The sequence below is a fragment of the Telopea speciosissima genome, chromosome 11 (assembly GCF_018873765.1).
Source record: "Telopea speciosissima isolate NSW1024214 ecotype Mountain lineage chromosome 11, Tspe_v1, whole genome shotgun sequence".
Taxonomy (NCBI): domain Eukaryota; kingdom Viridiplantae; phylum Streptophyta; class Magnoliopsida; order Proteales; family Proteaceae; genus Telopea; species Telopea speciosissima.
The window spans coordinates 53,662,519-53,675,764 of record NC_057926.1 but is presented as its reverse complement, the minus strand read 5'-3'; the positions used below and the strand labels follow the sequence as shown (position 1 = coordinate 53,675,764).

At 39.6% G+C, this 13,246-nt stretch overlaps 1 protein-coding gene across 3 annotated transcripts in view; it reads left to right on the top strand.

Annotated features, from left to right (window-relative positions):
* LOC122645753 (protease Do-like 7) overlaps positions 1–13,246 on the top strand; it is a 60,004-nt gene that overhangs the window by 29,573 nt on the left and 17,185 nt on the right. For 2 of the 3 annotated variants that reach the window (XM_043839106.1, XM_043839104.1), the window contains 7 exons: positions 3,890–4,055; positions 4,863–5,369; positions 6,080–6,262; positions 6,389–6,494; positions 8,567–8,737; positions 8,846–8,925; positions 9,004–9,231. In XM_043839106.1, coding sequence (XP_043695041.1) covers positions 3,890–4,055; positions 4,863–5,369; positions 6,080–6,262; positions 6,389–6,494; positions 8,567–8,737; positions 8,846–8,925; positions 9,004–9,231 — 1,441 coding nt within the window. Of the gene's footprint in view, positions 1–3,889; positions 4,056–4,862; positions 5,370–6,079; positions 6,263–6,388; positions 6,495–8,566; positions 8,738–8,845; positions 9,232–13,246 lie in introns of all 3 variants that reach the window. The other variant, XM_043839105.1, reaches the window with a different exon arrangement.

Sequence of the window (13,246 nt, the reverse complement as noted above, 5' to 3'; positions counted from 1 at the left end):
GTGGCAGGTGAAATGATGACCGCACGATCATCTTAAGTCCGTCAGAGAAAAAAATGGGTGGAATGTCATCCAATAAAACAGAATCTGTCAAGGTGTTGAGGTAGCTTTGCCTGAACTGGTGCCTTGCTGGTGTTGCCTTAATTTTTGCCCCCCTTGACTGCCTTGGTTTGCCTAGGTGCCATGACAACAATGATTTGTGTACCGAACTTCGTATGCCTGCCTTACACAGAATCAAGGACCATAAGGACTACGTACACCTTCAATTTCATCCCTTCCAATCTTGAATAAAAAAGGCGGGATAAACACGGATCGTGGCTGCATATGGTATGCTGGCAAAGCACTGAAGTACTGTGAAGATCGGCTCGAATCTTTTTTTTCTTTTTGAGGGAGAGAAGAAAGAACAGACTCAAAGAAGGTGACATACCTGGAGACAAGCCTCTTTCGGGAAGAAGGGTGGTAGCATTTGTAGCTTTTTGTAGCAGGAGACTAGCCAAAAAAATATACATTTGAGGGCCTTCAGATCAAGTTTAGTAAGCGTAGATTTGTTAATATGAACATAACACACACACCCAAACACTTTGGGAGGGAGAGAAAAAGCAGAGGCAGCGGGAGACAAGATTTTTATAGCGGATTTAAAGCCAAGGATAGTTAAGGGCATACGATTAATCAAGAAGGTGGCAACAAGAAGAGTATCAGACCAGAAAGTATTAGGGACATGCATGCCAAACAACAAGCTTTTTGTGGTTTCTTATGGATGATGATTTTTTCGCTCAGCCACAACCATTTGGTTGGGGCATATCAACATATGTAAGCTGATGAATAATGCCATTATTAGTAAAAAATGTTTGGAGCTCCCATACATGTATTTGCCCCCTATTAGATCGGACATTCTTGAGCTTAGTGTCAAATTGGATGCACACCATATGGTAGAAGTTCTCAAAACATCATTGACATCACTCTTGTGTTTCAACAGAAGTACCCAAGTAGTACGTGAACAATCATCAACAAAAGTCACAAAATAGCGATAACCAAACAAAGAAGTAGTGGGAGAAGGTCCCCAAACATTAGTGTGCACAATATGAAAAGGAGTAATAGATCGATGACCAGAATAAGGATATGAGATCGACAATGTTTAGCAAAGAAACATGGTTCGCATTGAAATACATGGGAACTAGAAATAGAAGACAAGTGCAATTGTTTTTTCATAACAAAAAATGAGGGCTGTCCCAAACGGCGATGCCATAGCATCACAGTATCAACAGTATCCCACAAACAAATGATTGTGCTTTTTTCAAAAAAGATGGTTTGGGATCAAGGAGGTAGAGCCCGTTCTCCTCACGTCCACTACCAATAATCCTTTTCGTCACCAAATCCTGAAACCGACAATGAGAATTGAGAACAGACGAAGGCAATACAAAAATAGAAGGACTTGGTTAAATGACTCACTAACAGAAGATTAGCACCAAAATTTGGGACATGATAAACAAAACTAAGGGATATGGAGGAAGTAACATGAATACTACTCTTGCCAGGCATAGAAGAAAGGAACTGTCAGCAATTTTAACTTTCTCTACCAGAGCAAATAGAATAGGAGTCATGATATTGAGACATACCGGTCATATGATCGGTAGGCAGGAATCAATGACCTAAGAGGAGGAAGTTGCAGAAGTAGAGGGATGAAGGGAAGATGCCAAAGTACTTGACCGAGTGAGGGAAGACGTAGCTGTGGGAGAAGAGCTGCCCAACTGTGTCATAACTCGTCGTCCTCCACCATGCCAACTGTGTTGTGATATAAAGGCTAGGCCAGATCTTTCAAAGGATGGTGTTGGTTCCATACCCACCCATCTAGTTTCTTCACTTTGCAAATAACCACACACTTCATCCAAAGATGGAAGGGGGGCTTTACATAAAATTTGCACTTGGATTGGTTCATATTCTGGGTTTAGCCCACCAAGGAGGATAAAGCCATGTTCTGTCTCAAAGTTTTCATAAACCTTGGCCTCATCTTCAAGGTTGGACTGATGGAGTAGATCTTTGTAGTGGTCATACTCTTCCCAAAGACCAATAACAATATTATAGTATTCAGAGATAGACATATCCTCCTGCTTCATTGTGATAATCTGCTGGAGGAGTTGATTAACCTTGGCAGAATCACCAACACGGTCAAATGTCTTAGGTACGCTGTCCCAAATATCTTTTGTGGTATCCTTTCACATAAATCTCCTACCAATTTCAGGTTTCATGGAGAAGATCAACCAAATCATAACCATTGAGTTTTCCGTTTCTCATTTCTGGTTATGTTGAATCACTAGAGAGTGGAGCCCGGATGGCACCTGTGATGTAACCCAACTTCCCACAGCTCCATAGGGATAACTTAGCAGAGTGAGCCCAGTCTAGGTAGTTTGTATTATCCAACTTGACAATGGATATCTGGGCAATAGTGTTTCTCCATAATGACAGGGCTTAGAGTAACACACTTGTTCCACCAGTTGAGGCTTCCATTGGTCCACTAACTTCTGACATGATGTGAAGACACACACAGGGAGCTGGTTGGATATCCACACTAGATGGGGAGTTCACACTCTACCCATAAGTTCCTTCCCAACACATAAACAGTGATTCCAGCCAACAAAAGATATCACAGAACTTGAAAAGACTCCAATTGAGTATTTCAAAGTGGGAATTTTTGCAAGCTTTAATTACCATAACTCAGCAACAAACACCACCTATTAACTCAAATATAGCACTCAGCAAGAATACACTCAACAGTCTAAAAAACTGGCGGTAAAACTGTGCAGCAAGGTTTGGAGTTGCAGAGAGTTATAGTTAGGTATTACCAGCTGAGCCTATATAGGCTTGAAAGAAGACCCCAGGTGACTCCAAGGGACCAGGTTTGAATTTCAAAAGATTTCAAATGAAAGAGAAAGAAGAAACTATTTCCAGCCCTGGCGGTAGGGTTATCCAAGCTGAGTTCTCCATCGATTGTGTGCTAACAGCTCCCGCCTTCACCAGCAGCAACTTCTGTTGAGAGCTTTGAGTCATTGCTGTGATTTACATATGAAATTTCTGGCTCTTGAAGCCTCTATTGTTGTTGGGTTCCAATGCTAGAAAGCCCAATTTGCAAGGTCATTGGTCAACTCTCAAACCTAGTTGCTCTGATACCAAATTCTCACTCTGCTACAACAACAATAGAAGTCAAGAAGATATGAGAGAAAGAGGGAGAAAGAGGAAAAGAAGATGTGGAGAGGGAGAAAAAGAGGTTGTGCCGAAAAAGATTTAGAGGGCATAAATCGATACCTCTGCCCTATATTCACTCACATTAGGTAAAATAAAAGTAAGATTACAAAAATTCCCTTTACTAACATGTAATGCACATATGTGATTATCCCTTTCTATTTCCCATTCTACCCTCAGAATATATACTCTTAACGGGGTTTTCTATGGAGGGCAACTCCTTTTGTAGTTATATGCGCTATGAAGAAAGAGTGGGAAGAGGAAAATCTTTGGTGTCGAGAAGAAGAGTGTCCATCTGTGGGATCTGTGTGATTATTGATTGTGCAGGTATTCGAAAGGAATTTCAGTGTGTTAGTGTTTCCTTCATGGTCCATTAAGATAGGCATATCTTTACAGCCCTAAATTCTGCCTCGTTGCAACCTTATTGCATTCCAAATTGTCCCTAAACATCTGTCTATCAAGATGTGGCAGTCTTCTTGATTGTTATCTTTTCCTTGATTTGCTCTTATGTTGTCTATATATTGATGTAATGAGTAGATCTGTGTTTTTGTAGTACACTGTGACACATTGATACCATGTCTTAAAGATCTATGAGTTTAGCCACTTAGTTTACCTAAAGAATTTGTAATGGATGGTTTAGCTGAACTGAATGCAGATATATGCTCTATAGAGCAGGAGTTCCTCGGCATGCCATAATAAAGAAGTTTGCAGGAGAAGAGATATCAGCACTTGATGAGCTGATCCTGGTTTTATCCAAGTTGTCTAGGGGTGCTCGAGTGCCTTTGGAATATATAAGCTACACGGACCGACATCGGAGCAAGGTATATGATGATTGACATAGGAACAAAGATTAAATAGTGATAATTATTAATATTTTTTTCCTAGCAAAACATAATTGATTGTGAGAGACACAGACAAACTTGCTTCATCACCATATGCATTTATGTCTTAATTATTCTTTGTTATAAAATGATGTTACTAATAATTTTTTGAGAATGGCCACACACTTAGAGAGGCTTAAAAACTCTCTTTCAGTTGGCATCTTTTTTCCTCTTTCTCATTGTTTCCTTGTTGAATTATCGAGCCATGTAAAGGGATGGTTCAGCTAATGTCGCTTGGACATTTCTCATCTCTTTTAACGATTTATATTACTCATAAAAAATGATAGGGTTGGTAGCATAGTTGTCATGGCGTCTAGGTGACCCAAGATGTTGTAGAGGGCCTGGACGCAAGGCAGTCAAAGCGTCTTCCTAGGCGACCAAAGCAAACAAGGCACCTGGACGCAAAGGCCTAGGTGCTGGACAACTATGTCAGGTAGTTGATATTAATGACTGTTACTTGAAACAAACATGATATAGTTGAATGGTGAAACAGGAGTCGTGTAGCTGACACCATTTAGTTGGGATAAGGCTTAGTTGAATTTTGGTTTGAGCATCAAAGTGAAAGGATTTTTTTTTTTTTTGGTGGGGGGGGGGGGGGAGAGGGGAGACTTTAACAGTGTTCTATTTTTATGTTAATTTCATATTCTTCAGTTTCTCTCTCTCCACACTTTCCCCTGGGCATCACCATGTATATTCATTTGATGTCAACATCTTACTCAAATCTTAAATCTGATTTGTTCTATGCAGTCTGTTCTGGTTACAGTTGATCGGCATGAATGGTATGCTGCTCCCCAAATATACACTCGTGATGATAGTTCTGGATTATGGACAGCAAGACCTGCATTGGCACCAGGGTCCCTATTCCTTTCTTCAAGCATCAACTGTGACATATTGACCAGTGGTACAGTTGCATCAACTATTGCAGAAGCTGGTGTGGTAGAACAAATACCTCAAAAACACAGCAAGGAGTGTGCAGATGGCTTTAATGGTGTGGAGACTAGCTGTGAACATGTTAATGAGGTGCCACATTCTGGGGAAGACTCAAATGTTGAAACCAAGAAACGGAGAGTGGAAGAAAATTCATCTGAAAATGGTGCTACTACTTCAGACTGTTTGATGCAAGAGGCTAATGAAGAAAAGTTGGAGGACCCTAGAACCTTGGAAAATATTGGCTTGAGACCGTATCAAGTAGCAGTAGCCTCTAATGCATCTGTAGCTGAGCGAGTGATAGAGCCTACTCTTGTAATGTTTGAGGTGGGAATGTCATCTTTTAAACTATGTGGAGTATTTACCTTTTTCTTAGTCTGCAATGTAGCTTGGATTGTCTATTTATATCTGTTAAAATCACTTCTTTTGATAAACTTGTTAAATCACATAGAGATATGGGAAACTCTCTAGTCTGGTACCTAGACTGTTCTATGGGTCTAGAGCATACTTGCAACTTGTTTCTTGGGGATAGGATTCGAATCTACCCTTGGGAGTTGAGAGATCCCATTTAAGAGATTAAGGGCCATTACCCAATGCTGGTCCCACCTATGCAGGGTGAGTTAGGACTTCATTAATGTTTCGTCGAAATGACTGAAACATTTAGGTCATTTCGGCATTTCAACAGAAAGTTTGGTCGAAACTTGGTTAGATATGTGATGCACACACTGTTTCGTTTTGAGCCAGCTCGAAACTGAAATAATTCGTTGAAATTTCGGTATTTTGGCCGAAAATTCGAACTCATGCCCAAACATGTGTCAAGGGATTGTCCTGGACCACCTAAAAAACTTAAAAGAACCGTATTGTAAATTATATCACTGCCATGTTAAAGTTTCACTTTTCCTCTTCCTTTAACATCATTCGTAACAGTTACAAATTACTAACCTCTCATTGGTACATTGCAAAAGATCGATAAGCTTTCTATTTTATTGGTTAGCATCGTCCATTTGCACTCATTTAAGTTATGTTAAACAATGCAGGTGCATGTGCCATCATCGTGTATGGTTGATGGTGTGCACTCCCAGCATTTCTTCGGGACTGGTGTTATTGTTTATCATTCTCAGCACATGGGATTGGCCGCAGTTGACAGGAACACTGTAGCCATATCTGTTTCTGATGTGATGTTGTCATTTGCTGCATTTCCTGTGGAAATTCCTGGGGAGGTAAATTAATGAGGCTGTTTATTAATTATCAACTTAGTTGGGATAAGGCTTCGTTGAGTTTAGTTGCACTGTGTTGTTTGGTTAATGTTGTCCAATATTTAGCTCACTCATAATTTGGCATTGCAGGTGATTTTTCTTCATCCCATTCACAATTATGCTCTTGTTGCATATGATCCTTCTGCTCTTGGCGCTGCTGGTGCTTCAGCTGTACGTGCTGCAGAACTTCTTCCTGGTGAGTTTGAACTCTTAGATACTGAAAGACCAATTTATGGCACATTCCATTTTTCTCTAGTACTAGAATGTGCGTATCTCTTTAATATAGCATGAGCTTGTCTGTCAAACTCGATGTTAGTCGGACTCCGGTAAAGAGTCCAAATATGCAGTGTAGAAAATTAGTATCTTATTAGTTTTACAAGATTTGCTCTTACCTTAACTTGGTGGGCGGGGAAGTGTTTTTGACTTGTAACTTGATGCCTCGTACTTCAGCATATTTTTTGGCTTGTAAGTTGATGATTTATCAGTAGTCTTTCTACTGCTATAATTATTCCCCTACTTCTGGGTGGTGTGCATTTTTTTTTAGGAATTCATGCTGGTATTTCTTTCTACTTTTTTGACTTTGAAGAAAGAATGACTATTGCAATTGGACATAAAAGGGGCAGGTACTCCTATTAGCACACATAATTTAATAGTAATTTTTAAAGTGAGCACATATACTTAACTGGCTGCACATTAGGTCACTCTGGGTGGGGGCTGCACATTGGGCCAGTCTGGGTCAGTCCAGTATAAGCCCATTCTAAGTAGCTGGGCTTGGGGTTGGCTAGCTTGAGTTCAGCCCAATGGCCTGGGCTCCTGGCCCAGCTCCCAGGTCAAACTTCACAGGCTGATGGAATAAGTGAAGTTTTTGTTTGATTAGTAGGGAGAAAATGATGTTTGGTGAATATTATAACAAAATATCTTTATGATAAATATAATATAACAAAATATTGTATTCACTTACCTATAAAATGTGTGCTGTATTTCATATAATTATATTATAAAGCATGCGTTTTTTGGATGAATTGTAGAGCATATGTTACAGTACAATAAAGTATAGCCTGTGGCATGACTTCACTTGGGGCCTTGAAAATTAATTTGGGAAAAACATCAAAGCCTCTCAATGATACGGGAGTTTGTACCAGAAGGCAAAATTTAGGCTGGTATCGACTGGTCTTGGCTGGTCCGCCTAATGTGGTTAAGATCTTTAAATTCCTTCAGGATAATGGACCATTCAAAGGAATCCTCTTAACTGTAACTAGGTTACTTGTTTTTTGATACAGAAGGGCCTTAAAGATTTGCATATCTTCTTAGGCCCAAAAAGTTCCTGGCTTGACAGGTGAACTGCTTGTTCAGTTGGGAACCAAGGACAGACAGGGTTGTGGAAGGTTGGGCTGGACATTTGGAAATTCAGTGCCTCTGCCAAACTAGTGTTTCATTTCGGATGTATTTTATATTGTGGGTGCCATTGTTATGAATTTTGTGGCATTGTACATATTTCTTATGATTCAACAAAATTTTCTTTGAGAATTCTGGAACGTTTTACTTCTACCACAGTAAAAGTTCCACTAAACACCCCCCTTCGTCTTTGTGTGCTCATCTATTACTCTTGTATTTGTACAGGGTGAATTCACAACTTATGGACGTGACATTGGAAGCATACATTCACAAATTAGTGTAGTCTGTTTTCATTTGCCACTGCACGCGTGCATCTTTTATATATATATATGTATAGCAATCCCCAATTCTGTAAATTTTAATGTTGAAATTGTATTCTGATCTTAGTTCTAAATTTCATTTTGGTGGCTGTTTCTATTTAGTTCCAAAACTTCAGCACTTCAATAGTTTTGATGAATTATTTCGAACATTTTTTTGATAAATACTCACTGCCCCAGCTAGGTAAGGTTATTCTAACAGCCCACATAATTCTATCTTGTGATAAAATAATGTGGTGATTCCAACAGTTGGATAGATATGGCAATGTGTAGAGTCTAGATTGTGATTATGCTGAGTATGGTTTGGGTTCTCTCATACTGATCCCATCATGTATTAGGAATTTCTAATGCCGTTTTTTTTTTTAAAATTTTTATTGATATTAGGATTAGAGAATTGTAAAAAAGGAAAGAGATCTAAAAGATCATTTTCCTAAGATTCCCCTTTGGCCCATTTATGGCATTCCTCTTCCAATAAATATTCTATTTCGATTTGTTTTGTTCAGTCAATTACAATACAATAATAATAATAATATTTATATACTTATTGGTATGATAGAACCTGCCCTGCGTCGAGGAGATTCAGTCTATCTTGTGGGTTTAAGTAGAAGCCTGCAAGCTACATCAAGGAAATCCATTGTTACCAATCCTTGTGCAGCGCTCAATATTGGCTCAGCTGATTGCCCACGTTACAAAGCAACCAATATGGAAGTGATTGAACTTGACACTGGTAAATCAAAATCAACAAAGTTTAAGTATGTCCCAGTTGTGTAAATCAAGCTTCTTGTGCATGTAGTGTATCTTGTTTCTTCTCTTACTGTTGTGTTACTGTCTCCAGATTTTGGCAGTACATTTTCTGGTGTACTCACTGATGAACGTGGAAGGATTCAAGCTATTTGGGGGAGCTTTTCCACTCAGGTTTGTCCCTGTCTGTTTTTTATTCTGAACTACTACATTATGGGGCAGCAAGTTCTGATGCTAACATGCCTTGTGCAGCTGAAGTATGGTAGTAGTACATCTGAAGATCATCAATTTGTTAGAGGTCTTCCAATCTATGCAATCAGCCAGGTCCTTGACAAGATCATTAATGGCACCAAGGGACCAGTGCTGTTGATAAATGGTGTTAAAAGGCCAATGCCTCTTGTTAGGATATTAGAGGCTGAATTGTACCCAACTTTGCTATCCAAGGCCAGGAGTTTTGGACTGAGTGATGAGTGGGTCCAAGTACAATTTCTTCCTCCTGATAAATTTTTTTTCTTCTTTTAACATCCTGCTCTATTCTCACATGTGTTTTCTTTAATAATATCTGCTCTTATAATTGCTTTTTCCATGCAATATTTCTTTAAGTGAGAACTTTTCATCAACATGAAACCATTCCTTTAACACTCTCTGTCTGCATGCTTACTTTATATATATGGATGAACAAATTTATTAGAAAAAGCTGGTAACTTCAAGGCCACAAAAAAGACCAGACAATGCACTTACCGTCCTCTCCTCCCCCCCCCCCTGCCCGTGAGACCCCAGGCGGTGGGCAAGGTATGAAGAGAAAAAGAAAGGAAGGAGTACTCACCATCAATCCACCATGCAACTGTCCAGGGAAACCTGACTTTAAAGATGCAAAACTTGATTGGACTATGGTTGATTTCCAGTGACCTGGGAAACCTGGGTGTACTTTCCAGAACTGGTTAGTCAATCATATGTACATGATATAACTTCAAAGGTACAGGAAAGAAAACCACAGAGGATTGAGTTTTGGATGGTTGGATGTCAACTGTCAGCAGTCAGCAGTCAGCAGTCAGCACACTTGAGAATGATGCTCAGTCCTTGTCCCCAAGCTTTTGGTTTCTGCAACTCCATTTATAATGTAATTATGCCAGAGTATGGTCAGAAACATGAAACTAAAACATTACATTAGAAAACTACTTTGTTTCTCTCCTCCCTTGAGAACTGTAAGAAGTTAGGTAGGAAGAAATGTAGAACCTACGGGAATAAGGCTTGACAGAGTATGTCTTTGATGGAATTTGGGGGCTTGAGAACTGTTTTTGAGATTGATGGATTTTTATGGAGTTAACAAGCTCTTGATTGGTCATTATGCTTGTATGGGTGATGTAGATCAAAACATGAAGAAGAAGAGGCCTAAACACTGTTCACGATACTGTTCTTGAGAACAGTGTCACAGCCCTATATTTGACTTGGTGGGAATATTCCTAGAAGATCCTGTGGGGCCCAAGACCAGATTGCATGGAGGCTTTATGCGTGGAGATTTAGGAGTAGTTTAGTTTCTATTTCTATAGTTATTTGTTTCTAATTTAGAAACCTTGCAAATTTAGAGTTTGTATTTCTTAGTTACTTTCAATTTTGTCAATTCCTTGTAATCCAAGTCTCAGCCTTTAGATGAGACTTGCTATTTTATTGTTTCTACTTTGGAGCTCAATCCTTGGGCTTTTATATATTGTATCCTGCCCATATAGGCACCCCACGATTTAATGAAGTTGAGAATTGCTTTGTGCAAAATTTTATTATCCTATTGTGAGGATGAAGGGCTGAGAGAGCTGAGTCCCCCTATCCCCCTTATCTTCTTATTCTATCTTCTCTTATTTCTATCGATCCTCTGCTGCTTCCACTACTGTAAGAGTACCCTGCTGCTGTTGCAACCTTTGAGAAGGCCTGAATAGTGATTAGACTCTTAATCTCCATCAAGCATTGCTGTTGTTTACACAACCTGTTGAGAGACTGCTGCACCTGCAACCCAGTTTTCTTCACCAGATTCTATTGCCACTTCAAGGCTCTTGAACACAGCAACTGGTGAGTCTACTGAGGTCATACTTGAAGCACCTTGAGAGCATAACCTGACCAACACTCGATCCTACTCGTCTTCCCCTACTGCTGGCCAGATTGATTCCTCCATCAACCTTCTATTTTGGGAGGCTAGTTTCTATTTTCAAACTGTCTTGAGAACTCCGCAATCAACCATCAGAATTGACTCAAACTTGGAGCAGATATTCACCCAACTAAGGGCAGCCTTCGATCAGCCTTGGAGGATATTCCTAATCCTGGTTTGCCTAGTATTTGCTACCTTCTATTTTGGTGTTTACCTTCTAATTCTGATTTGCTTCAGTTATTGATGATCTGCTGCAACTATTAATGATCCTTCTGTAGAGTGGTTCTTACTTGAACCTCTTCTAAATTAATGGGGATCTTTTGCCAAGGTTGAAGAACTATGCTGGTTGGCTAGGATATATGGGTTTGAGTTGATTTAATTAAAACAATTATGGTGTATGGAATGCTAGGGTGGTAGATGCTGGTTGTTTGGTAGGGATGTGACAAGCAAATTAATTGAACTAACAGAAATTTGAGGAATCTTACCTATAACAGAAAATTGCTGTTTTTCTCCATCAGCAAAGAGTATCAAGATTCTGCTGATGACAGGAGAAAAAAAAGGAATAATAAAAAACTCTATTCTTTGTTAACATTTTTGGGAGCTAAGTGCACAACTAATTAAATCATTTAGGTAAGCCTTGTATACATGTTTCCTAAGATACCCTTGTAGATATGCTTTCTAAGTCTTGTAGCTTTGGGCTATTCCTATCTGTTAACAAAACAGAATTTGATGAATGCTTGAATGATCAATTCGACCAAGCAAGCCCTTTTATTTATAAAAAAAGAATTACAAAAATAGGACAGAATTGTCCCTTCTCTAGCCGACTCTACTAAGAGAGTCAGCAGTACATAAAAAATAAATCCCAAAAGACCAGAATACCCCCACAGTATTCTAGATTACATTATTCAACACTCCCCCCTCAAGTTGGAGCATAAATGTCAAACATGCCCAACTTGACTAAAGCAGTATGAAACAACTTTCCAGACAACCCCTTGGTGAAAATATCAGCAAGCTGATCAATAGATTCACAAAGGGAACACAAATCAGTCCTTCCAACTTTTCCTTGATAAAATGCCTATCCACCTCAACATGCTTGGTTTGATCATGTTGCACTAGATTATGTGCAATGTTGATTGTAAAATTGTTGTCATAGTACAACATCATAGGAAGACGAACATGAACACCAAGGTCTTGTAATAAACTCTTCAGCCAAAGTAACTCACAAATGCCTTGTGCCATGGCACGAAACTCTGCTTTAGTACTAGAACGAGCTACTACATTCTGTTTCTTACTACGCCAAGTGACAAGATTGCCACCTACAAAAGTACAGTACCCAGAGATAGACTTGCAGTCAGGAGAACCAGCCCAATCAGCATCAGTATATGCTTCTATTCGTAGGTGATCATGAGGAGACAATAGAATGCCTTTCCTTAGGGCTAACTTCAAGTAGTGAAGGATAGGAAGAATAGCCTCCATATGGGAAGAGTAGGGATCATGCATGAATTGACTCACAGTACTCACTGCTATAACATTATCTGGACGTGCATGTGAGAGATAAATCAACTTCCCTACCAACCTTGGTACTGGCCTTTATCAATAGGTTCACCCTCCTTTTCTTTAAGACGAACATTTGCATCCATTGGAGTATCTGAAGGGTGGCATCCTAACAAACTAGTTTCTGTCAACAAATCTAGGATATACTTCCTTTGAGAGAGAAAGATGCCCTTAGAAGATCTAGCAACTTCAATCCTAAGGAAGTACGTTAACTTTCCTAGATCCTTAATCTCAAACTCCTGTCGACTTCTTCAGACAGTTGATTTCATCACCATCATTGCTGGTTACCACAATATCATCTACGTAGACTATAAGAACAATGATTTTTTCACCAACTCTTTTAATAAAAAGAGTGTGATAAGCATTACTCTATTTGTAGCCTACATAAACCATAGCCTTGTGAAACCTGCCAAACCATGCTCGAGGTGACTGCTTCAGCCCATAAAGTGCATGCTTCAATCTACACACTTTGCCTTAGGTTTTGTCACAAGAGAACCCAGGTGGAATATCTATATTCACCTCCTCATCAAGTTCCCCATTGAGAAAAACATTCTTCACATCTAATTGTTCTTTGCAACAGGGGCAACGGTCTCCTGGTAATCAAATCTCATACGTCTGAGTGAACCCTTTTGCCACAAGTCGTGCCTTATATCTATTCACAACCGCTAGCTCGGTTGGCTGGAGGCATTGCAAGTTGGTGCATGCCCCCCAGGAGGTCAAGGGTTCGACTCTCCTGGATTGCATATTGTGTCAAAAAATAGGCACCTTTCTCCCCCTCCCCCCCTCCCCCCTTAGTTGTAGATT